The sequence below is a fragment of the Meles meles genome, chromosome 8 (genome assembly GCF_922984935.1).
Source record: "Meles meles chromosome 8, mMelMel3.1 paternal haplotype, whole genome shotgun sequence".
NCBI classification, from domain to species: Eukaryota; Metazoa; Chordata; class Mammalia; order Carnivora; family Mustelidae; genus Meles; species Meles meles.
This window is the reverse complement of record NC_060073.1, coordinates 115,169,569-115,195,608: the sequence shown is the minus strand read 5'-3', so window position 1 is coordinate 115,195,608 and position 26,040 is coordinate 115,169,569. Positions and strand designations below refer to the sequence as shown.

General features: G+C 40.2%; 1 protein-coding gene across 1 annotated transcript in view; it reads right to left on the bottom strand.

The window, feature by feature from the left end:
* Positions 1–1,274: 1,274 nt before the first annotated feature.
* CWF19L2 (CWF19 like cell cycle control factor 2) overlaps positions 1,275–26,040 on the bottom strand; it is a 129,963-nt gene continuing 105,197 nt past the window's right edge. The window contains exons 13-18 of the mRNA XM_046017196.1: positions 23,699–23,911; positions 19,541–19,657; positions 12,137–12,292; positions 9,599–9,679; positions 4,598–4,699; positions 1,275–1,933 (exon numbers count right to left, since the gene is read on the bottom strand). Of these exons, the coding sequence (XP_045873152.1) occupies positions 1,790–1,933; positions 4,598–4,699; positions 9,599–9,679; positions 12,137–12,292; positions 19,541–19,657; positions 23,699–23,911 (813 nt within the window). The 3' untranslated portion in view covers positions 1,275–1,789. The remainder of the gene's footprint in view (positions 1,934–4,597; positions 4,700–9,598; positions 9,680–12,136; positions 12,293–19,540; positions 19,658–23,698; positions 23,912–26,040) is intronic.

The window sequence follows — 26,040 nt, the reverse complement described above, 5'->3', positions numbered from 1 at the left end:
GCCCAGTGATGGGTATTAAGGAGAGCGTGGATTACATGAAGCACTGGGTGTTTTACACAAACAATGAATCATGGAACACTGTATGAAAAACTGTATGGTGACTAACATAATAAAAAAAATTAAAAAATAATGAAGTTTGTTTCTTTTAAATAAAAAAAAAAAAAAAACCAATAGGATCATAGGGGAAGAGAGGAAAAAATGAAACAAGACAAAACCAGAGAGGGAGACAAACTATAAGAGACTCTTAATCTCAGGAAATAAACAGGATTGCTGGGAGATGAGGGTAGGGAGAGCGTGGCTGGGTTATGGACATTGGGAAGGGTATGTGCTATGGTAAGTGCTGTGAACTGTGTAAGACTGATGAACCACAGACCTGTACACTTGGGGCAAATAATACATTATATGTTAATTAACTGAATTTACATTAAAAAGGGGGGAGACCGTCTCTTGTGCTGACATTATTTATGTACATATCTCCTTATCCACTAGACTACACCATAAAGAAGGGGAAGTACTTTTCATTCCCGAGCTCCCAGCACAAAACAAAGTGCGCTGCAAACAACTGTTAACTCACGAATTAAATAAATAAACATTATACATTCCTCTAAGGCCCTGCAGGAAAGCTCAAGATTCTGGAAACAGCAGTAAAAACAATATGAGTAAGTATCTGTCTGATAATTATAATTAAATTCAACTTGCAAATATTGAGAAATGGAAACCATTAAACTTCAACGTACATGTGAAATTTCAAAACTACAGCTGGGACATAAACATTTTTTAACACACCCAGGAAAGAGTCTGATGCCGATGCTGAAAAGACCCACAGAGAGGTAGCAGTTACTCGGCAGTATGCCCCACACTGATTCTGGGTCATCAACATTTCATGACCAGATGTCAACGGTCAGCTCCAAAACCCAGGATCTTTGAAAACTGGTCACGACAGAAATATCTTCCATATTAAAAAAACAGGTGCATTCTTACAGCACAGTCATATTTTATAAGTACATGGCTCCCTCCTGACGCCAAGTGTGAGAACAAAGGAAAAATGAAGCAGCTCAGATCAAGTGCAGGGCAACAGACTGGGCTCTGGACATTTAGAATACTCTCGTCACTTATGATTTTGTAAAAATACAACCCCAAAGTGATGGCTTGGCTTAAATTTTTAACTTTCAAAATACAAACAATTGTGTTATTTGGAACAATTACCTTTTAAAATTCCCCAAATTCAAAGACGCTATTTAAAAATCCAGAAATAAAAACAAATCATGAACACATTATGCTTCACTGAATTCTTTATTATTCCTGGGACATTCTTTTTCCTTTAATAAAATAGAAGAGCCATGACGACTGGTAGAAAAGTAAGAGCCTTTCTATAAGATGCTGTTAAAAGAAATTGCAATTACTACTAAATACGCCAATTCGGTTTAAAATATTCAAGAGAATTCAGACAATAGTCTTCACAACCTTGAAGTAGACCCACTTCCCAACCAACGATCTGCTATACCTCCCAGATAATCATTCAGAAGTCTTTCCACATCTTCAACTGCACAGTTCAGAACACAAGACATAGCAGGTAGAGAACAGGAATGTGGGCGGGGCCCCCTGCCGCCACGACCATGCAGTCTGCGGACAAGGCAGGCAGGGAAAACGACCCAGTGATGCGTGGGTGTCTGAAACGCAGCGCGCCACTCTCTCTCTGGCCATAAGGTCAGAATTATAGTTAGAGACAATGGAAATAAAACTGAAAGGAATCTGAAGAAATTTAAAAAATGAAAGGTATGACTCAGACTCAACATTTTTTACTTTTGGTGAAGTCGAATGGTTTCCACCACTGAGCAAACTGCAGGGCTTTCTTCCTCTGATCCTCAAAGCTTTCCCGGATCCCTTTCCTCCAGAGTCTGGGTTCTATATCCAGCATCCCACCAATGATTTCCTTGTAAAGAATGAGAAAAATACAGATGCAGGTCTGAAAACAGAAGGAAACTGTTTCTGTTTATTCTGCTACTAGACAGTAGTTCTCTGTGAGGATGTTCAAATTTTACATAAATATTAGTTTCAGGTTAAAAAAAAAATCTTATTTTCCAGTATGCAGGTTCCTCAAAAAGCTAAAAATAGAAATACCCTATAAACCAGTAATAGCACTACTAGGTATTTACCCAAAAGATACAAAATTACAGATTCAAAGGGGCACATGCACCCTGATGTTCACAGGAGCCAGACTATGGAAGCAGCCCAAGCGTCCACCGACTAAGGAATGGGTAAAGAAGATGCGGTACACACACACACACACACACACACACACACTCACACACACAGTGGAATATTACTCAGCCATAAAAAGAATGAAATCTTGCCACTCGCAACAACATGGATAGAACCGGGGAGTAAAACGCTAAGGGAAATAAGTCAGTCAGAGAGAGACAAATACTGTACGATTTCACTCAGATGTGGAACTGAAGATACAAATGAACACGGGGGGGAAAACAGAGAAGTAAACCAAGAAACAGACTCTTAACTAGAAAGAACCAGCTGATGGGGAGGTGGCAGGGAGGTGGGGGACACAGGTGACGGGGATGAAGGAGCACACCTGTGGTGATGAGCACCGGGTGTTGTATGCAGGTGCTGAGTCACTGAATTCTACAGCTGAAACTAATTTTGCACTGTATGTTAATTAGCTGGAATTTAAATAAAAACTTGGAGGAAAAAAATCCTCGTTTTCAATTAGTTCTAACAACGCAAACCGTCTAATTCTAGGAGTGCTAGCTGTGTCTCCTATAACATAACGTGCCCATTTTGTTGCTTGTTAGTACATCCGCCAGAGAGGAGCACAGGGCAGAAAGAGAGGGTGGAATCTGCTTATTTTGGTCCTTCCGAGCTGTTCTGGGAAAGGTGTGGGAAGAAGGTAACCAACACGCAGCAACTATGAACTGTGCTGTTGGACCGCAGGCCAACCTCAGGCTCATGTTCTCTCCACCACCCCGTATATTTATAAGCAAGCTTCTTCCACTATTTTTTTTTAAGATTTTATTTATTTATTTGAGAAAGAGAGAGAGCATGAGGGGGAGAAAGTCAGAGGGAGGAGCAGACTCCCCATGGAGCTGGGAGTCTGATGTAGGACTCAATCCCAGGATTCCGGGATCATGACCTGAGCTGAAGGCAGTCGCCCAACCAACTGAGCCACCCAGGCACCCTCTCCCACTATTAGCTGGAGATCTTTTTTTAGGAAACAAAATCATACTTTAATGCTAATCTAAATAAACTAAGAATGAAAAATTATAAATCACCTTCATTTAAAAGTCACATTCCAAAGCCCTATAAGAAATGGATTTTGATTAGTCTGTTTATTATCCTGCATGATTTCCTCATGATTCTCCTCCTGTGCTGTTAGCTACAGAAATTAACGCGACAGGCTTGCGGGTATCCGTGCACACAAGGGTGTGGGGGAGACATGTAATGCGTAGAGGGCAACACAGGAAAACGCTGGACTTGTAGTTCAATTCTGCACGTTCGGTCTCCTACAGGTCTGTGTGGTGAGATCTTGGACAACATCTTAACACTGTTTACCAAGAGGACCTACCATGTTCAAGCGAGTACCAAGTACCGCAGGGGATACCAAGAGAACTGGCATGCAGCTACGTGCCTTCCGAGAACTGAGCCCAGAACATGGGGCTGAGGAAGAAAAGCCCAACTGCACACGGAACTGTCTTAGAAAGCAGATGAGGTAGACACCAAGCAGACTATATGGAGACTCAAAAACAGAAGAGTCTATTTTTAGGTAATTCAGAAAAAGCTTCATGGAAAAGGGAACCTTCTTCACTGGCAAACAAAAGGACCAGTGGAGACAATAATTTCTGGAAAACATGAGCAGAAAGGCCTGAGCTATGCTCGATTGAAAAGACACTTCTGAACTATGATTTGCTCAGACTATCACTCCTTCAGCGGTCACATGATCTTCACTCCAGTCCCTGATACAAACTTACACACTTCCCAGATACTCAGCAGGCCCTGAATGTACGGGCTACACCCCGCAGGGCACCGTGCCGTGACAAGTACTGGCAATCTAGAGCGACCCTCGCACACCGGCCTGGGCACGTGGGAACGGAGTGAGACGATGCGTATATTCTTCTCGGACCACAAGGTGCTTCACGATGCGTGAGGGGGTCGACTGCAACCACGAACGCGAGGAGCTTGCACCCCTGGTTCTGTCTGAAGCTCAGCCTCTTCATCCGTAAGGTGACCAGAGCAACAGCAGCTGCAGAACGGAGTGCTCTGAATAGGACGGGGCTCACCACCAGCTCGCTGTGAGTGTGGACAGTCGTCACCCTTCCCGGCACAAGGCTGGCTGGCTCCACAGGCAAGCAGCCACCAGCACTCCTGACCGTGTCTGTAAATGTTGGATTGCCCAGTGACAATCCTGACTGTTATGAATATTCTGGGATACTTTTCTTAATAGTTTCTAGCTTCTTCCTCTAAAAACTGGATGGAACAGTACTCACCATCTTCTCTCTATATTGTGCTCAAAGTTTCGAGTTCCCTTTGAAAGAAAAGTGTTAGCAAATTGCTAACCTCTGGAATTTTTTTAAATCTGTGAGCATACCTTTCCAAAGTAATGAGGGAATTTGTGCTGATCTTCAATGACATGGGCAAACCCTCCTTGGAGGCCAAAATCCACAGCGAAGTAAGGTAAGCCTCTGGGTACCTAAACAAACAGATAAATCACACATGAGCACAGTCTGGCATCAGAAAGTTCCTGAGTCCCTTCTCCTGCTCTGAGACGTGACAGTAATTAAGCACCCCTCGAAGACAAATGTATATAATAAATTTCCAACTCTAGAAATACTTAGGCAATGACCTAACTCTCAAAGTGAATTTGGTAACCCTTCAGCCAGACAGCTCTTCATAACATCCAGCAATTATAATCAAAACCAACTATTTTCCTGTCTTTGGGGAAAACAGGAAAGAAAAGGTACCAATTTTTTCCTTAGACTACAAAGAGAATAAGGATATGGTTTCTTGTATTTCCTTCACAAAGCAGAACAAGGAGAGGCCTACCCATATACACAGAGCTTTGTTTATAATCTGAGACTTTACTACTACTGATTTACCAAAGATAAACTAAACCCAGACAATCACAATTTTTGATTAACTGAAAAATGGGTTTGACAATAGTTCATCAACCTCATTTCAAAGTTTATCGAGGATTAAGTATTATCTTTTCTTCTCTCCTTTCTACACACACACACACACACACTCAGAGTTAGAACTCTACCTTGATTGGGAAAAGTCCATAATTTCTGGCTTTATCAATTTATCAAATAAACTTATTTATCAATAAATTTCTGGCTTTAGCTACAACAGCAGATCTGTGTCCTTGCAAGTTTTCCCTCCAAGCCCTAATTCTGTCACTACACATTATGCAAGTGGGTCGTGATCGAGGTATACAGTCGGCACTAACTCATTTTGACAATGAATCACACATCTATTTATCTATATGTATTTTATATTGTGTCCTTGAGAAGGCATGACTTGGAAGGAGATAATATGGTATGGTGGAAAGACAGTGGTCATCATGAAATAATATAAAGCAGTTGAAATTAGGCCTTAGAAAGAGTTGTTCATGTTATAGGAAAAGCGTAAGAAAAAAATCAGTTTACAAAATAGTATATAACATAAAATGCAGAGAAGTGGATAGTTGTTTTGTACCTTTGTATTTTTTTTGTACTTTTACATTTTTAATATATGATAAACATGTATGACGTAGAGAAGAAAAAACAAAGTCAAAAGACAGTCAAGGAGTCGACCATAGCTCTGCTTCTTAGACCTCTGAAACCCCAGGCAAGTAATTTAACATTTCTGACTCTCATGACAACTGGAAGGATGAACTAGGAGAAGGCACGTAAACGTTCTAACCCAATGCACGGCAAAGAGAAGGTTCTTCAAACACTACCGCCTCTTCTGTCTTCCAAACAACAGTGCTTTGTCCAAACATGGTGGTCAAAGAAAAAAGGACAGAAGGCTCCAGGAGAATATTTCTGTCCTCTGAAGAAGGACACCACTTGTGAATCACGAGTGGGAATGGCTACAGTGATACAGAACTACATCAACTAACCGACAGTACTTCCAGGAAAAGAGAGGACTTGAGGAAGCGATCTGTGATGACGCTGCCCATGCCTTCTGCTCGCAGCACGCTGTATTTGGCAGAATAATGGCCCTAAAATATGTCAGTGTTCTAATCCCCTATTTGCCACGAACAGATCACCTCATATGGCAGAGGGACTTCCCAGGTGCAGTCAAGTTATGGATACTGAAAGGAGGAGATATCCTGAAATGGGCCCACACGGGCCCAATGCGATCACAAGATACTCGTAAGAAAGTCAGGAGAGTCACCGTCAGAGAAAGTCTGGAAAACCCCCACACTGCTGGATTTGAAGACGAAGGTAGGAACCACATGTCATGCAATGTAGGAGGCTTCTAGGACCTGGAGAAGGGAAGGAAACGGATTCTTCCCTGTGGCTTCCAGAAGGAATGCAGGCCTGCTAACACCTTGACTTCAGTCCAATGAAACCCCTTTCGTATTTGGGACCTCCAGAATTATAAGATAATAAATATGCGTTCATTTAAAACACTAAGTCTGTGGTAATTTGTGACATCACCAGTAGGAAACTTACACACCAAGAGTCTCAACAGCCTGTGATGTGACTGCCGGGCTTTTCCTACTGGTACACAAGGAACAGGAGCTGCAAGGAGCCTCTCTGTTCTCTCCCCGCAGGCCGCAGAAGGGAAAAGCTGCTGTCCTGCCAGAACGGCTGTGAGTCAGGAGGGACTGTGAAGGCTCCAGTCTCAAAGCACACGCAGTTACCACTTTGCTGTTCTGCCTTGACGGACAGAGCACCTGGAACTTTGCTATCACTCTTGAAAGATACTGACAGAATTATGGCAAAACACTGATGGTAAAAAACAAACAAAACAACAAAACCACCTGGAATATTTGAATTTTCCCCTTTTATACTCCAGATATCATTCCTGACTTCCTGTAATTGTCCTTGAGTTTGAAGGTCTCTGGGTAAACCCGAAGTTTCCTTGACATGGACCTTCCTCAGTTTTAAAAATCCCTAAATGTGCTTTTCAATTAGTTATTACAAAATTAAACTTAAAATCATACTATTTAAAAGTTCAGGAAGAATTCACAGGAAATCTCAATAAAATAGCCTTGTGAAAAATGAATACTTTTCTTGACTAGTTAGGAACACGCAGCTGCTCTGCCACAAACACACAGATTTTCCTTGTTTATTTCCACGAACTTCACACAAACTTCATGCAAGCAAAGAAATTAAGATCCAGAAAGGAAACAAAATGGGCATAAAAAGAAAGGCTATCCTCACCACATAAAAATACAAGTCAACAAAGAATCAGAATGAATTACCAGTATGTAAATCTCTGCTAGAAGCCAAGGATCTACTTGAAGGGGTGGGGGTGGGGGAATCACCCCACCCCATGAAGCAGGTAAACACTTATGAAACTACCAAGGACACAGAGCTTGAAAAATAAGTATAATGAGGTTCTTCCAGAATAAAAATAACATTAAAGTAAGTCAAGATTTTCACTTTGTGCTCAGAAACACTTTCATCATTTTCAAAAGACAGTGGAAAGCTTGTTAACTTAAAAAGTGACCTCTTTTGGAATTATTTCTAATACGCAAGTTCTCTCCACAGTTCCATCCACATAATTGCCAAATCCTAAAGTTGAGAGGTCATCTGGCTCATTACCTCTCTGCTGTGACTCTCAGATACTAGGAGGTGACTTAGAAAAGGCAGCTGTTGGTATCTTTGCAAAGCCTGAAAGTAGAATGCACAACTACCATTCCTACAAAGACTGGTTTCTCATTTTCCATATTGGTTAAGTTAATATTAAAGCCCTCAAGGTATTTAACTCAAATCCTGTGCATGTTCTAATACCTAGAATAGGTACTAGATGGTTTACCAGTAAGAAAACTGCATATACAGAGTAACAAATGGAGAATAATACATTTCTTCTATAATTTCTACTTGGAAATATTTTCAAACACCATTAATATCAGGTTATAAAAGAATATTTAATGGCAATGAAGATGACGTGAGAAGTGAAAAACTCAGGCACAACAGATATGCCTACATTAAATACCTTTTTCTACAGAGTCACAGAAAACAAACAAAGAGGATGTTTGGAGGAATGGTTTTTGTTTTGTTCTTAAATGTATTGTCTGGTCCAATTCAACAACAAGCAGAGAGAAGAAGGCTGGAGACAATGTTTTACCTTTGAATTAAAACTATCTTCAGTAATACAATGAAATTTCAATCTTCTGACTAAGATACAATAACTGTAATAAGAAATCCTCAGTTAATTTATGTCAGGAGTTTGGCTTTCCAAAAGGAGAAACAGAAGGAAAATAGGCTAGTGTCATCTACTAGAACATGGGTCAGCGTATTTTTAAAAAAACTTGTTAAAGTTTTAATTTAGGGGCACCTGCGTGGCTCAGAGGGTTAAGCCTCTGCCTTTGGCTCATGTCATGATCTCAGGGTCCTGCATCGGGCTCTCTGCTCAGCAGGGAGCCTGCTTCCCCCCTCTCTCTGCCTGCCTCTCTGCCTACTGTGATCTCTGTCAAATAAATAAATAAAATCTTTTTAAAAAAGTTTTAATTTAAATAAAATATTCTGGACTTCACAGATTATATGGTCGCTGTTGCAACTCTCAGCTCTGCCCTCGTGTCATGAAAGCATCCAAAACAACACAGAACCAAGCGGTGCAGCTGTGCTCCAACACAACGCCATTCACACACTCAGCAGCAGGACGACAGCACAGGATGGAGTGCCCCTCCCCCCACCCCGGATCCGAAGCCCCCCCAGGGTCCGTGGTCCTCTCTGTTCCGTTCCATTGTGTATAGGAGTGCCTGGTAAGTAGCTGTCACTCGACTAGTAACTGAACGATAAATAACATCATGAATAGAAGAACGATAAGGAATCCACAGTTCTGTTCTGCTGCATTTACATTTCTAGGAAAGAGAAGGTCATTGCAGGAGTATTCAGCTCAAGCGTAGAGTGTTTATGAGATGATCCAGCAAATCAAAACTAACTGAGAAACACGATTAGGAAACTTCGCCAAAGAATAATGAAGCCATAATCTAACTCAACCACTGTTTTAGAGGAACCTAACAGGGCGTCTCTGTTCAAGGGGAAAAAGAAAATGAAGAGGAGCCTGTAGGAGAATATTTCCGTCATTGTAGTTCGAGCAACAAGAAGGCCCCTCTCACACGTGCCCCACGGGGCTGCGAAGCCCAGGACGAAGCTCCTCGGTCGGGCTGAGCGCGCTGCTGTCATCGCCAGTTCCAGGCACCACCCGGGCACAGGGCCAGGAGGTCAGGAACACACCTTCACAGAAACAGCTGACAAATGAGCATTTGCTAGACCAAGTAGGATGAAAATAATCTCTTATTCACAGAACTCCTTCACCTTTGGTCACTCAGCCAAACAGTCTCTTTCTCAAATAAGATGTGAAAATTAATGAAGATCCTAAGTACCAGGATCTTTTCTTATACAAGGTGGGGGGAGGGGGAGACACTTACAGACTTTCTGATGTCTTTTGAAGAGAGATCGATCAACTTCTTATTCATAGACCATTCTTCATCAGACTCCATTATGGCTTTCTAAGAAAAAGACATTTATCAATGAAAAAGTAGTTTGTAAGCAAATACAAGGAGATAGTTTAAAAATAAAGTAATACAGTGAATTAATCAGAGACTATTATAACGGTAGTTCATTATTTTGAATGGTTAAGGCTTTCATTTGTTATTTAAAATTGGACCTTCTTGGGGCACCTGGTGGCTCCGTGGGTTAAAGCCTCTGCCTTCAGCTCAGGTCATGATCTCAGGGTCCTGGGATCGAGTCCCGCATCGGGCTCTCTGCTCAGCGGGGAGGCTGCTTCCCCCTCTCTCTGCCTGCCTCTCTGTCTACTTGTGATTTCGGTCTGTCAAATAAATGAATAAAATCTTAAAAAAATAAAATAAAATAGGATTGTCTTGATTTTTTTAAAAGTCCCATCTTTAGCCAAGATATTATTTTACTCATTCTTAATTCTTATACTAACTTCAAGCCCATCTTTACATGACAAACACAATCCTTAATAAGACTAAGCAGTTTAATATTGAACGTAAGTTTGCAAATATTAAAGTTCACAACTTCCTTAGCTCATTCATAAAAATCTATTCAAATAAACTTGTTTAGTTTGACTGCCCTTTTCCAAATATCAAGAGTGATTTATACGCTCTCTGGCAACCAAGCACTTGAACTATCTCTGGCCCTATAACAAAGAAGTAAAAATGCAGAGAAAGAAAAAAATACACAGAAATGGCATTATAAGACTTTTGAGGCTAAGCAATAGAACTAGTATTTATGGTAAAGAAATATTTGATAGAAAAGCCGGGATAATGAGTACAAAATACTCTCATTTTTGTACAGTTATCATTATTAATGAAGCAAATCTGAAACCTACAATTAGCACTCCAATAAGCCCAATTTAAAACCATCAGCTATACTGCTGTTCCATATTGAACAGGCATGGGCTGGTGCTTGTGTTGACACTAGACGGTAGCATATTCAATATAAAACTGAAGCCAGATCAAGTAAATGCATCTTTACTGATCAGGCCGGAGGTTCAGTGTACAAGCGACCCAGCCTCCTGCTGACGGATGACATCTCTGTCACCGAGCAGAAGCTGACCGTGGCTGTTTCACACCCACCCTATTTCCTCAATGCCGACAGTCACTATCACCTAAGACTCTCCTGAGGAAGTACCAAAAAAAAATTTTTTTTAAAGAAAAGTATAATAACCTCTTTCCCACCTGATTCTGTTTAACACAGAACTAGCCTGAGTTTGGGGATTATCCAGCTCATTCTATTTTAACAGTATAATCCTTAAAATCCAAGAGTCAGTTGTTTTTAAAAATCTCTAGAGAGGGGTACCTGGGTGGCTCATTCAGTTAAGTGTCCAACTCTTGATCTCAGCTCAGGTCTTTGAACTGGAGGTCATGAGTTCAAGCCCCGCACTGGGCTCCACACTAAGTGTGGAGCCGACTTAAAAAAATATCTTGAGGCACCTGGGTGGCTTAGTCGCTTAGGCAGCTGACTCTTGATTTCAGCTCAGGTTATGATCTCGGTGTCCTGGGATCAAGCCCTGTGTCAGGCTCTGTGCTCAGCGGGAAGTCTTCCTGACGCTTCTTTCTCCCTCTCCCCCTCTCATGCATGCACGCATCCTCTCTCTCTCAAGTAAATAAATAAATCTTAGGGAAAAATCTCTACAGAGAAAGTAGACTTTCATTGTCTCATTAACCTTAATAGGTCTTATAATCTTTCTTATTGGATGTACAGTCCATATTAATGAACTTGACCATCCTGTATTGTCTAAATGTTGCATTGGAAAGTCTTTCTATAGCACTTCGCAAACACGACCTCCTTTGTTCCCTGCACGTGTTACTAATTCACACATGGCTCTACACATAAGCATTTATGCTAGTCTGTAAGTCACACTGCATTCAGCTCAGTAGCAAACCATGCTATTCAGTAAAAGCGGCCTGAATATTATGACACTTAACTGATGAAAAACTCTAGTAACCACATGTCCAAAAAATGTACATCAAGGTTGGACACTGGTTTCTTCTGGCAAATAGCACAATGAGGCATTAAATACTAAAAGAGCAGTAACTTATCTCAGCAATTGTAACCTGTACTGTTTGTATGTAACTATTGTTAGGTCTTGTGAATTTCAGTAGGTTTTCTAGAATTAGGACTATAATTTTGACTTGAAAGTACTTCAACGGAAAACCCTGATTTTTCATTTGAGAAATGAGAAATTAGAAACTATAATTGACCATTTGACAGTTTATTCATACTTATAAATAAGCATGCTTTTTAAAGGTCAAAGTTCTAAATGTCTCTCCACAGAATTTTGTAATACAGCAGAATTTTTTTTGTGTGCTTTACTTCATTTCCTTTGATGGAATTTGATCCAAGTACATAAGGAAAAAAATACAAGGAAAAAAGGTAATCATATTCGTGAAACAGCAAGATAGTGGAAAAGTATGCATGCAAAGACCATCCCCAAATACCTTAAAATAGATGGGAGCCATCTCGCCCACTTCCTTCGGAAGAGGAATGCACTCATAAACCATATGACAATGCTTTTTCATGCCCATATATGTTTCCAAAAAGATGCAGTCCAGTCCTTTATCTTCAAACATCTTTACCAATGATTTTCTGAACATCTGAAGGAAGGAACATGATTAGGTAAATAAAGCACTTGAAAAAAATACAAACTATGAAAACAGTAAAAGGTAAACTCGATCCCTTTAAAAATATAAAAAATAAGTAAGCAAACAACAGTTAAATTCTGTACTGTTACCTTATAGTTACTTTACTTTCTAAATCTACTACATAATTTCACATATTTAAGCAACATTTCTTTAAAAATTGGAACTACTCTGCACAGTTTTATGTATATATTGGAAATGGTTCCAATAAACTAAAATAAGTAAAGGAAGAGAGAAAAACAAACACAAGTAGTAAAATATGCAGAACTGACAGTAAAATCAGAAGAAAACATCCACAAGCCAAAAAAGGTCCTCGTAGAAGATAGGCGTGGAACTTCCTGCCAATCGTCTGTCTGGGCTCACAGCATCTCTCTCTGCTGGTTCCCATGTATGTCTGCCGACCCTTCACCGGTAACCTTGCGCATTCAATGGTCCCCTATTTTCACAGAGAATCGTGTCCTAGCAAGTGTATGAAAGTCAAACATGCTAAAGTTGAAAAGTAAGAGTAATTTCTTTTCCCAAAGAACTCAACATTGTTATAACACCCCTCCTTCTTCCTATCTTCTACTTGCTTATTTCCTTACTTATTTCACACTCGTAGGCCTGGGGGACAGTTGTTTGTGGAGCTCAGACGTGCACGTCTGGGACGTCCACATGGATTCACGGGACAGCCTGTGTAGAGCAGGATGAAGCCAGGGGTTTCAGCGGGGGAAGAAAAGGGGCCAGGCTGAAGACTAGGAGCCAGAAGCCAATTCCCCACACCACCAAGGTGTCTAAGAATCCTAAATTCAAACGTGGCCTTGTGGAGTGTCATATGTTTGTAAAGTGCTACTATATTTGCCTAAGGAGGAGGAAGACGCATTATTTACTTAAATTTGTGAGCTGATTTATAACTTTCAAATATTTAAAATTTTTAAATTATGATTGTAGATCACATTGAAGAAAATACAGAGAGATCCCATATGCCTTTAACCCAGTTTCCCCCAATGGTAACACATTACAAAACCGCAGTCCAGTATCACAACCAGGATATCGACGTGGATACAGTCGAGAGACAGAGCAACTCCAGCCCTGTGAGGATCCCTCCCACCGCCTGCTCACAGCCACATTCTCTCCCATCACAGCAGCTGCCACCAGTGGGCTCTCTTCTTCTGTAACCCTAGCATTTCCAGAGTGTTCTATGAATGCAACCACAGCATCTTTTGAGGTTGCTGTTCTTCACTCAGCATGACTCCCCAGAGATTCAACCAGGCTGTCACTCAGACACTGTCCGGGACAGCCACGTGGAGATGGGTACACAGACTCCCCAGCAAGCCTCCACTGATGCCCGGAACGGCGAGAGGCAACTGTTTATGGCTGCATAGGGGACGGGAGTTCTGGAATTCTGCCCAGGTCTCCCATAATCACTTAGTACTGATCACTCATTGTTTTTCTGTTTTATATTCATTTTAGAAAATAAGAGCAAGTAGAAAAAAAAAGAAATCAAGTAACTGTAACTTGACGTCAACTAGAAAGACACCTAGTAATCAATGGATACAGGATTTGCTCTTTGTTTCTGACCACGGCTACAGAGAAATTCAACACAGTCTCTTTACCGTAGACACTCCATTTGTTGGTAAACCCCAAAGCCTTGGCTAATAGCCTACGGGGTTGTAGACTTTTCACCTATAATCTCATTATAAGGAGACCATGAGATAACTCATTATAAATGATTAAAGATGATTGTTTCCCCTTTTAAAAATTCTCTGACATTGGTATTAGATAAAATTAAATTAATGGAGATATTGCACACACAAATGAGGTTAAATTATGATAAAAAATAATAAAATATAAACTATTGACCTGGATAGCTACATGGTAAAATTAATCATTCAAATTTTGCAGTTGCCAAAGCTCTAATTTGATTTCTGCAGATAAAAAAAAACCCTTCCCCCAAAAGCTGTTTTCATTAAACTATTTCACTTTCCTCTTCCTGAGCGAAAAAAGACGACTAAATTTCCAAGCTTCCCTGAGACTTGGGTGGGGACACATTTAATTCTGGGCAATGGAATGCATATAGAAGTGGTAGTGCCGCTTGTGTGACAAGTGGCTTATGTGTCACTTGAAACAGTTAAGGGGTAGTGTGCCTTTGTATTTTCTTTCATCCAAGGGCTGAAAAAGAAGGACTCCACCACAGGAGAGCCTTATCATGGAAGGAGTGTGGATACCTGACTGAATGTCTACAGGCAATCTGCCTTGGAGAATTGCCCAACCCACAGGAATATGACATAAGAAATTAACTTTTGGGGCACCTGGGTGGCTCAGTCAGTTGGGCGTCTGCCTTCAGCTCAGGTGATGATCTCAGGGTCCCAAGATCGAGCTCTGCATTGGGCTCCCTGCTTAGTAGGAAGTATGCAGGGTGGGGGGAGGCTCTCCCCACTCTGCCCCTCTACCTGTGTTCGTGTACTCTCTCTTTCTCAAATAAAAAATTAAAAAAAAAAAAAGAAAGAAAGAAATGCACCCTTGCTCTCTCCAGCACTGTGAATCAGGTTTTGTTTGCAACAGCAGTGAAGAACACTAAGACAGGCAATCCGCAGACATCGGTGATGGGACCGAAACTGCGGATGAACCAGAAGTGATGACCGTTAACCACATTCTTCCCTCCACTCAACTGTATGTCCCAACGGTTACCTTCATAGGCCTTGTACACATGCACAAAAAAATTAAAACACAAAACCTAATGGGAAAATACAAATGGTTCTATAACATAGGTTTTTAGATTGTCTCTGTTTTGTTACTATGTTTCTGAATTCTTATTATGAATATATTCAATTAATTGTTATTTATTTCATTACCAAGTTTTGTGGTAAGATAGTCTTACATGTTAGAAAAAGGAAAATCGGGGCACCTGGGTGGCTCAGGTCACGAACTCAGGGCCCTGGGATCAAGCGCAGCGTTGGCTCCCTGCTCAGTGGGGAGTCGTGCTGCTCCCTCTCCCTCTGCCCACCACGCCGCTCATGCTCTCTCACTCTCTAAGAAATAAATAAAATCTTTCAAAAAATAAAGACAAAGGAAAATCATCACTAGATTAGAACTACATATTTTAAAACTAAGCTTTTTTGAAGAAGGTAGAAAATGGATAAAAAGCAGTAGCATAACAATGTTTGCTTACAGCCCATTCCTGCTTTAACGGTTTGGATGCTCATTTTGGATACTCTCTGGATAACAGTGAAGAAGACAGACTCCAGAGGTCATGAATTAAAAATCAAAACTCAAAAGACTTAAGTTAGCAGTGATACAAGAATTGCTCAGTGTTATATATAAACATCATGCAAACAGTTTCAAGGAGGATACACACACACACACACACACACACACACACACACACACACACACTGAAGTACTTCTCTCTGCATGTAAAACCTTTAATTTAAAAATATGAGTTTAACGACATAATCTGAGGTTATCCACTCCTCTAAAGCAGGATTTTCCCAAAGCTCAATATATCACATACACTATACATGTTGAAATAATATTCATTCCTTAAGTTATATGACAACCAAACATTGAAGAAACTTTTAGTTCATTATTATAAGATACCAAAACTATTTTATGCTTCAGAGAGATATAGCTACCCCTTAATAGAGGGATGACATAAACTTCCCATATTTCTAGTAGGAAAAAACTCTATCCATTGGGTAATCACTATTTTCCACATTTCTAAACTGTGACTATTCACCCAAGTGCCGTTCCTCATTTAGTTAAACACATTGGACTAAAATATCTTACAATATATTTTAAGTAAACTATACTGCAGAGTGTTGCCAATTCTTACTTTGTATAAGGTCGCATTACAACAATTCAGGTAAATATAAGCACAAAATTTTGAAATGAAAATTATTTTACTTAAAAATATCAAAGCTATTTAGAATTGATCATGTAACATTAATACTATAATTTATTCAAGTTTTCTAAATAGAACATGTCTAAAGATAGTTATCCCAAGATAAATATTATGAGATGGCATACAACATATGTATTTAACTCTATAACCTTCACAGAGCACCACTCAAAAATGACATTGAAGTAATTTTTAAAACAGTCCAAACTTATGAGAACAGAAAGAATGAGAGAAGATTCACCAAAACTCAGATCACCCCAAAATATCTGACCTAAATGCTGGAAAGCTGGTTCACCCTGGATGGTGTGTGGTGTGGGCGCTGGTTAGCAGAGAGAGTACAGAGAAGGAGCCACGCTGCACTGCAGAAGCCTCGGAAGGCTCAGGAATTGGCAGCACCAAGTAGCTGCAGCAGTAGAGTGAAGGTGTAGCAAAAAGCAAACGGCATGGATGAAAGTCTTTGGAAAATAGCGATTAACACACTGCTATCTTCCTGGACACTGGCAGAACACTACAAGGTTATTCTTTGGAGAAGGTACACAGTAGGTTGCTGGGCTGGGAAAACCCAACACAACCGGGAGTGTACAGTCTGAAAACAGGGGCATTACAGGAGACGTTATTTAGGGTTCAAATTCTACCGCCCCAGCCTTCTTCCCCAACTCGGCTGCCAGAACACTAGCAGGCTGTTTGGGCTGCACTTGCTAAGAGCCAAAAAGAGTGATCTCTGGGGGTGCCTGGGTGGCTTAGTGGTTTAAGCCGCTGCCTTCGGCTCAGGTCATGATCTCAGGGTCCTGGGATCGAGCCCCGCATCAGGCTCTCTGCTCAGTGAGGAGCCTGTTTCTCCCTCTCTCTCTCTGCCTGCCTCTCTGCCTACTTGTGATCTCTCTCTGTCAATAAATAAATAAAATATTCAAAAAAAAAAAAAAAAAGAGGGCGCCTGGGTGGCTCAGTGGGTTAAGCCGCTGCCTTCGGCTCAGGTCATGATCTCAGGGTTCTGGGATCGAGTCCCACATCGGGCTCTCTGCTCAGCAGGGAGCCTGCTTCCCTCTCTCTCTCTCTGCCTGCCTCTCTGCTACTTGTGATCTCTCTCTGTCAAATAAATAAATAAAATCTTTAAAAAAAAAAAAAAAGAGTGATCTCTGGGAAGTCTGATCACCCCATGAAAGACACCTAACGGTCCAGTACTGGAGGTTTCCCAGTGCAATGGCCCCATCACACCTTTCCACAGTGAGGCCCACTGTACATAGTGATCTCACCACCACACCGCTCATCTGAGGGACTTTAAAAATGGGCCTACGGTGTCTGATTGTAACACAGGCTCAAACATACCTGTCAGACTGGTAAGAATAACTTTAAAGGGGACCTAGGTTTCACTATACATATTTAATGAAACTAAAAAATTGGCTCTTATTCAGAATCTGTGATTATTCCCCCATGCTGTGCTGAAACTTATCTTTGCATTTTTTATTAAATAAGATCTAAAATTAAATTTAAATGTTACTAGAGGATGGAGCTAAAAATCACCTAAAAGAAGTTGCTCCTTCATTTGTAAACCGTATTTTTTCCTAAGTCAAATAATTGTTGTTATATATTCTCTAGAAGGGTGGAATAACCATAGGATATTTAACAGACTTAGTTAATCTTAAAATTTTTTAAAGATATTTTAAGTAATCTCTCACTCAGTGTGGGGCTTGAACTCAAAACCCCAAGATTAAGAGTCACAAACTCCACTGACAGACGCCAGTCAGGTGCCCCTGAATGTAGAAGAAACTACATTTCTTTAAATAAGTTCAAATCAGATACTTTATTTGCTCACTATCTTATACTAATTTATAACTGGTAAGAATTTCTTCTTTTATCACAAGAAAAGAACCATAATGCTGTTATTTGCATTAAAGAACTTGGATTTTACTCCCTCATCCCATTTTCCATAATGCATATGGCTCACAAAATCCACTAAATTATAATGTCACCTGTATAAGAATATACCATACCTTCGGGCAGTATTAATGATTTTATGCACACATTTCTCATAACACCTGGATTATCTTGTATTTCTGTACTCAATAACTACTGAAGTGAATAAATTTCTTCTTTACCCACCTCAATGTTTTCCATCAAGTAGCTCAATTTCTTACAGAAATATAAAACACACAGACTAGATTCCTGTATTACTTAAAATCTTTTTGGCACTGCATTTTGCTCTAAGTTAAATCAGTTTAGCATGTATAAATTTTTTAAAGAAATTCCAGAAAAGTCTCAAAATCATCCTGAAAACCAAATTTGCATACTTTCCACTTTAATTATTTACTGCATGGGCATCCATCACTAGAAAAAAAATGTTTTTCACATCAAATATATTTGTCCACATTTTGGCCCATACCTGGCCACAGATGCATTAAAACAGTCTGCCCTTCACCTTTCACAGCATAAAGTTAAAAGGAGGAAGAGACTGAACTTCGTAATGGGCAGTCAGAATATCTCCTCTTTCAGCACTCTCAGCATGACACAAAGACAAAGTATACAGTCTCTTCTGAAGTCTTACAGTTTTCACGGTTTCTAACTAAGGGCCCCTCTCACCCCTGTGCAACTGTCAAGTATTAGAAAAACAAGAGTTTTCTTTCTTTTCTTTTTTGGTCATTATGAGGTCTTGAAAAAACTCAGGAGCAATTTCACCCATGTTGTGCCTTTCAGTTTCATACAGAATCAGACACACAGACACACACAATCCTTGAATTCAAAAGCTGGGCCAGGTTATAAAGGGAAAAGTGTAGCAATAAAGGCTGATAGCAAAAATCACAGAAGCAGAGGCCAATTCCATTACGGGAAAATAGGGCCAATGCTGGATATGAACCTCTGACTTCCAAAATTTATTTTTATTATCTGAAAATATCTTTCCTTATGGCTATCATCTATCAGCTCACTGTGCTAAGAATCATCTCATGTTCCACAAAAGCATGGATTAGAAATCTTACCTTGATATTTTTAAGTAAAAATACTCATTCGCCACGGTTTACTTAGTACGCAGAAACTTTCAGTTGTATCCCTGAAACTAATATGTTATACATCAATGATATCTCAATAAAAAATAATTTTGGAAAAGCTTTCAAAACATGGAGCACATAAGGGAAGTAAAATTAAAAGGTAGTGAGTGGTGAAAGCACCATGGCCCACAGGTGCACATAACCAGGGAAATGTGTATGAGTGTGTAAAAGTTCAGAAAGGAGAATCACTGGACAAAGGTCTAGGAAACGCACTGGAATTTACAACAGCAGTCTGTAAAGACTGCTCAGGAGCATTCCTAGGATGAGCGTGATCAGGCTGACCTGAATTTCCTCCCAGACGTCTTCATCCAATAAGGTAGCTGCTCTGTGATGCTGCAGAGGGACGACGAGGCAGTGGCCCTCGGTGAGAGACCGGAAGCTTGGCAAACACAAATACACCTATGGGGAAAACGTGGCAAAGTGAAACGTTACCGTACGACTCTCCGCGGTGACAAATGAGCCCTGGGAAACACGGCTAACGTTTCATAAGGTCTACTTGTTTACAAGCAATGGATTTTCTTTCAATGCTTTTAAAGATAGCGGACATTTTTCTAAAACTTTTAAAGGCCATGAAGATAGATTTTAATAAACGGAAATTTACAGCACAAGTCTCAATTTTAACTGTTACACGGATATCACAGATTGAGTTTACCCAAGGGCAAAATGAATGACACTTTATCCTTGATGTGAGAAAGCTTTTTGCTTCTTGAAACAACACAGTTTTTGGCAGGAATGAAAAAATACGTGGGGTGGTGATGATAGAGAAGTCTAACTGGTTCCTATTAACCAGGCAGTCCTTCTCTCACTGGCTGAGCAAAGAGAATTAATTCAACTAAGACAGAAAGGAAATGTGCTCCGAAGGGCTTCACTGCTCTGGTTAAGTTCTAGCTACTTAAATACATGTATTACCTACAAACTGGTGCTGTTTTTTCACAGTTTCACACAAACTGTCTTTAACAAAACAAAAAGGTCAGTTAGTATGTATGCAGTGAGCAGTGCTCATGAGGAACATAAATAATATTCTGCAAAGGGGCTCGGTCTTACTTTCTATTATTTTTTGCTTGGTTTTGGCGAGAAATATTTTATACGGCAGACAATATTATTTAACAAAATAATGCAAAACTTTAAAGCTTTGCTGAGAGGACAAAGTAGGAGTGGATACAGAAATTTATCTAAATTGATAGTAAAACCCTAACCACATTCAAAATTAAAGCCAACATCAGTACTGATTCATTAACTGTAACAAATTTACAACTTGTAAACTGCTTACTGCTGTCAGGTGTTAACAAGAGAGGAAACTGGACACCGTGTATATGGAACTCTACTTTCTTCTTAATTTTTCTGTAAATCTAAAACTGCTCTAAAAAACAAAGCCTACTTAAAAAAATCAGTGTTAAGACAAGGTGGATAGATGACTTTTATTTTTAAAAAAGGAGGGAGAGAGGGCAGCTGACGATCAAAAGTTATTTCTAACTCTGTGACTCTAATGAGAACTAATACCGGTTCATTAACATATTTGTACTGAAGACATTAATTTTAAATATTAGACATTCAGGGTGAGGGAAAATTACTGCCTTGCTCTAAAATACTATTTATTGTTTCAACTTAATGGCAAAGTAATTCCTTAGAAACTCAAAATCATATATGATTAACTTGAGTAATAACTTAAGAAATAATTTACTATTGTTTATTCGGATAAATCAAATGACCTGTTAGTCACATATTATAGGACATGGAAGAAATTCCTTCTAATCAGTATTTCAAATATTTCTAGATTAAAATATTCCAAGACGGGGCGCCTGGGTGGCTCAGTGGGTTAAAGCCTCTGCTTTCGGCTCAGGTCATGATCTCAGGGTCCTGGGATCGAGTCCCACATTGGGCTCTCTGCTCAGCAGGGAGGCTGCTTCCCTTCCTCTCTCTGCGCCTGCCTCTCTGCCTACTTGTGATCTCTGTATGTCAAATAAATAAATAAAATCTTTTTAAAAATAATAAAATATTCCAAGACAAAAGGCTAAATGTTGATGGTAGTTTCTAGAGCAAAGATAGCACAATAAAGCATAGGTAGAGAAAGGAGAGGCTCAAGTGGTTTTTTAAATGAAACCAAAGTGGGGCGCCTGGGTGGCTCAGTGGGTTAAAGCCTCTGCCTTCAGCTCAGGTCATGATCCCAGGGTCCTGGGATCGAGCCCCACATCGGGATCTCTGCTCAGCAGGAAGCCTGCTTCCTCCTCTCTCTCCCTGCCTCTCTGCCTACTTGTGATCTCTATCTGTCAAATAAATAAATAAAATCTTTAAAATAAATGAAACCAAAGGGCAAGGATGAACCCACAAGGAGACAAACAGATCAGCCAACTCTTGGGACATTCAGGCAAAGAGAAGGATTTAATACTGTTAGAAAAGACAGCTTGGAAAGTATGGATTACCTGACCACAGAAGAGGACCACCAAGGAGGACGGGGAAAGACAGGAAAAGACAGGTCGTAAGAAACAGAAAATGTCTGTTCACTGACCAGTTTCATGGGTAGACTGAGAAATGCCTACTTCTCCTACACAGGAAGCCCAGGATAGGTCCGTACACTTAGCACCTCTGTGCCTCCCCGCATGCAGCCTGTCCCCAGCACTAGGAACTGAAGAACCCCCTGGAAAAACTCCAAACTTCTCCTCAAGCATAACAGAAAACACCGAAGGGTTACTCTATGTCTGATCTGTTCCTATGTCTGATCTGTTCCTATGTCTGATCTGTTCCTATGCCTATGTTCCTATGTTCCTATATAAAAGGTGGGGATCAGACTGAAGAGGAATGAAATAGTCATAATGTCGTAATTACAAAAATTTTACCGTTTATGTAAAGGTCTGGAAAATAATTCAAACAAATTGATACAAGTAACTGGTTATGGTGGGTTTCTTTTTTTTTTTTTTTTCTCATTTTATTTATTTTTTCAGTGTAACAGTATTCATTCTTTTTGCACAACACCCAGTGCTCCATGCAAAACGTGCCCTCTCCATTACCCACCACCTGTTCCCCCAACCTCCCACCCCTGACCCTTCAAAACCCTCAGGTTGTTTTTCAGAGTCCATAGTCTCTTATGGTTCGCTTCCCCTCCCCAATGGTGGGTTTCTTTTAATTGAATAAATTTTAAATGGGATTTTTACATTTACCTTTCTGATAAAGTTTGGAAGGAAAGAAAGAGCTAGAAGAAGGGTAAGGAAATAAAGAAACGAAAATACAAACTGATAAGTTGACAGTCTTACACAAATATTAAACACTAGCATTGGAATGGAAAAGCCAACACCAGTTCTTTGGATTCATAAGGTGTATCTCATGTACATGAGAAACAAATTAATACATAATACATAAACACGCGTATGGACAGTGCCCCCGCTCTCAGTTCCTGAACCAGCTCTCGTTCACTCAGCTTCCTCTCCCTCTCCACTCCAGCTACACTGGCCTCCCCGCTCCATGAATGCCAAGCACATTCTCTCCTCAGGGCTCTTCACTCACTGATCCCCCTTCCTGAAACAGGGGTCATTCCCAGCTTCATGGAGCTTGCTCCTTCTGTCTTCCAGAGCTTTACTAAAATACCTCCTCAAACAGGCCTTCTAGACCACCGTCCCAAAAAATCCCATCATTTTATCCCATTTCCCCACTTTATTTTCTTTAGAACAACACGTCCTTCAATTAGGACAAGTATTATTTTATTTTCTGCCCTATTTCACTACAACACGAGCTCCACAAGTACATCGGAGTCAACTCACACCCAGCAACTAATGACCGTATCACATACACAGTAATGACTTACTTATAAGAAGTCGCCAAATACTTACTGAAATAAGTGACTACAAACATATTCTTGACCTACAATGGGATATATGTTTGGGGAACAATGGGATACATGCTTAGTGTACATGACTAAGACTTACCTTTGTCCTCATGGAACTTACAGACTATTAGGAGAGGGACTTGGTAAGCAAGTAAAATACAGTAAACATTTTACAATGATGAGATATTCTATAAAGAAACAAATAGGTTCTATGAGCAAGTAAGGGGAGGAGCAGAAACCACCTTAGACTGAGTATTTCCGAAGTGATTTTAATACTAAGAATCAAGTGCCGACCGTGACAGTAAGGTCACACAGCTGGTAAATGGCCGAGCCGGAAGCTAGGTCCAGGCTGGCGGGCTCCCAAGTTCAGAGCCTCAGGCATGACCCAACACTGCCTCTCTGAAGGGCAGAATCACACAGAATGTGAGCTTCCTGTCATCTAAATATTCATACTCGCTCTAAGGAAGATTCTAAGAATCATGAGAAGTTAGAGAAGAAAAGTATACGAAACACAGAAGAAAAGAAGCAGAGAGACTGGAATCCTGTGAGAGTCTCAAGAAAGAGGCCAATATGCACAAGGCACTCCATCGCTTCCTCGGAGCAATAAATGTTCTACTTCTTACCTTAACACCTATGGCCACAATAAGGTGCTTGGGAAACTGAGAGCTGTCAAAACAATACAGACATTTTTCCATTTGTGCAGCAAGATGCTGGTGCTCGGCAATTGCTTTCCTCCTCTGGTTCTCTTCCTCTTCACCAGAATGTTCTCTCTCAGCTGCTTTGGAGACAAACATGTCATCTAGAGTGTAATAGTCTCCATCTGTTTTTCCCATAAACTGAAAAACCAAAATAACAGTAGTGAGGAAAAGGCAGTGGTTAACATTTTATTGTACTGCTGCTACTGAAGTCCTATCTGTGAGTTCTAGGGTAAAACTTTCAAATTAAAAGAAGAAGAAGAAAAACATGATTAAAATTTTTAGCTTGATTTTCAAGGTCAATCAATAGTCATCAACAACATCATCATCACAGGTCAAGTTTACCAAGTATCTATCATGTACAATTTTACGCAATGTGATTGTTTTTTTACTCCCGTGAGAATGAGACCATTATTGTTTCCATTTACTAGATGAGGAAACTGAACTATGGAGAGGTTAAGAACTACTTTCATTTTAAAAATCAGCATATGCTCTGTAGAGAACATAAACATTTTCAACTCTATCTCCAGGAGGCTTCTCCATACCTCCGCAAACATCAGCTGTAGCCAGGGTGATGCTCTTAAAACACAAATTTTATTTACTTATTTTGTTTATGTCCTCAGAGAGCTCTCCCTTGGGAATGGGAGCAAGTTCAGACTCGGGTTCGGCTACTGAATTATAGACAGACAAGCATGATGGTTAAAAGCTGCGTCTTTCTAGTCAGAATGACCATGGCAAAGTTCTGGCTCGTCTCTGTCTTAGCCTTGGGCAAGTTATTTAATCTTTGTGCTCCCTGCACGCTTTGCTTCCTCATTTCACAACGGTTAGAACAATACCATCTACCTAGCAGGTTATCTTGCTGAATCGTCACAACACATGCCTGACACACAGGAAGGACTCCATTACTATTACTAGTATTGGTAACTTTATTAGTAACTAGAGCCACCATTACTATTACAATCTTCTTCATAATCTGGCACTGATGACCTTTCTGGTCACATCTGATCACATCCCTAACTTTATGCTCTGATCATCATCCTATTTTCAGTCCCCCAAAACACTGAACCTTCAGGCTTCATACACACTGCTCTCTGGCCAATTCTGCCCCCAACTGCGCCATTCTATTCCCACTTCTTTTTCAATCTGAGGCTTTGATTTAGTTGTTGGCCCCCAAAAAGAACCTTCCTGGATCTTCCAAGACCACTGGTACAGTACTCTCATTAGTTTCAAAATGACCACTATATCATAATTGCTCATGAGCTGTGTTTCCTTCCATTAGACTAAGTTCTAAGTACTATTTAGTCTACTAAAGACCAAAAAAGAACTCTCTTCTCTTTTTTATCATCAAATACGAAGCAAAAGCAAGATGCCTGGATTTTATCAAACATTTAAAAAGATTTGAAAAGAGCTAGAATGGCTGTATTTATGTCAGAGAAAGTAGAATTGAATGTAAAGAATATTATGAAGGACATAAAAGGTCATTTCACAATGATAAAAGGGTCATACCATCAAGTGAATGGAACAATACTGAAATCTGTACACCTAATTACTGAGTTTAAAAATATCTGAAGCAAAACTTGATAGAACTGCAGAAGAAATACACAAATCCACAAATGTAGTCAGAGATTTAAATACCCCTCTCTCAGTAACTAATAGAACCAGGCAGGAGAAAATCAATAGGCATATTGAAGACCTGAGCAAACTATGAACCAATTTAACCTGACACTGACAGAAAGTCCAATATCAGCAGAATATACATTCTTCTCAAGTGCAGAGAGAACATTTACCAAGAGATGAATCTGTGGTCGTAACCCAAGTCCTAAGAAATTTAAAGGGAGTCCAGTAACATAAAGTATGTGCACTGAACACAGTGGAATTAAATTAGAAACCCCAGCAGAAACGCGTTTGGAAAACTGCCAAGTATTTGGAAATTAAATAGCCCAGTTCCAAATAACCCATGTATCTACCAAATAAATAAGTAAGAAAATCAGAACCTATTTTGAAGTACAGTAAAATATAGGTGAATTTGTGGGATGTTGCTGAAGTAGTCCTTGGAGGGACAATTACAGCACCAAACACCTATATCGGAAAACAGGAAAGGCCTCAAATCAGTAATAGCAACATCCACCTTAAGAAAGCAAAAAAAAGGGCGCCTGGGTGGCTCAGTGGGTTAAGCCGCTGCCTTCGGCTCAGGTCATGATCTCAGGGTCCTGGGATCGAGTCCCACATCAGGCTCTCTGCTCAGCAGGGAGCCTGCTTCCCTCTCTCTC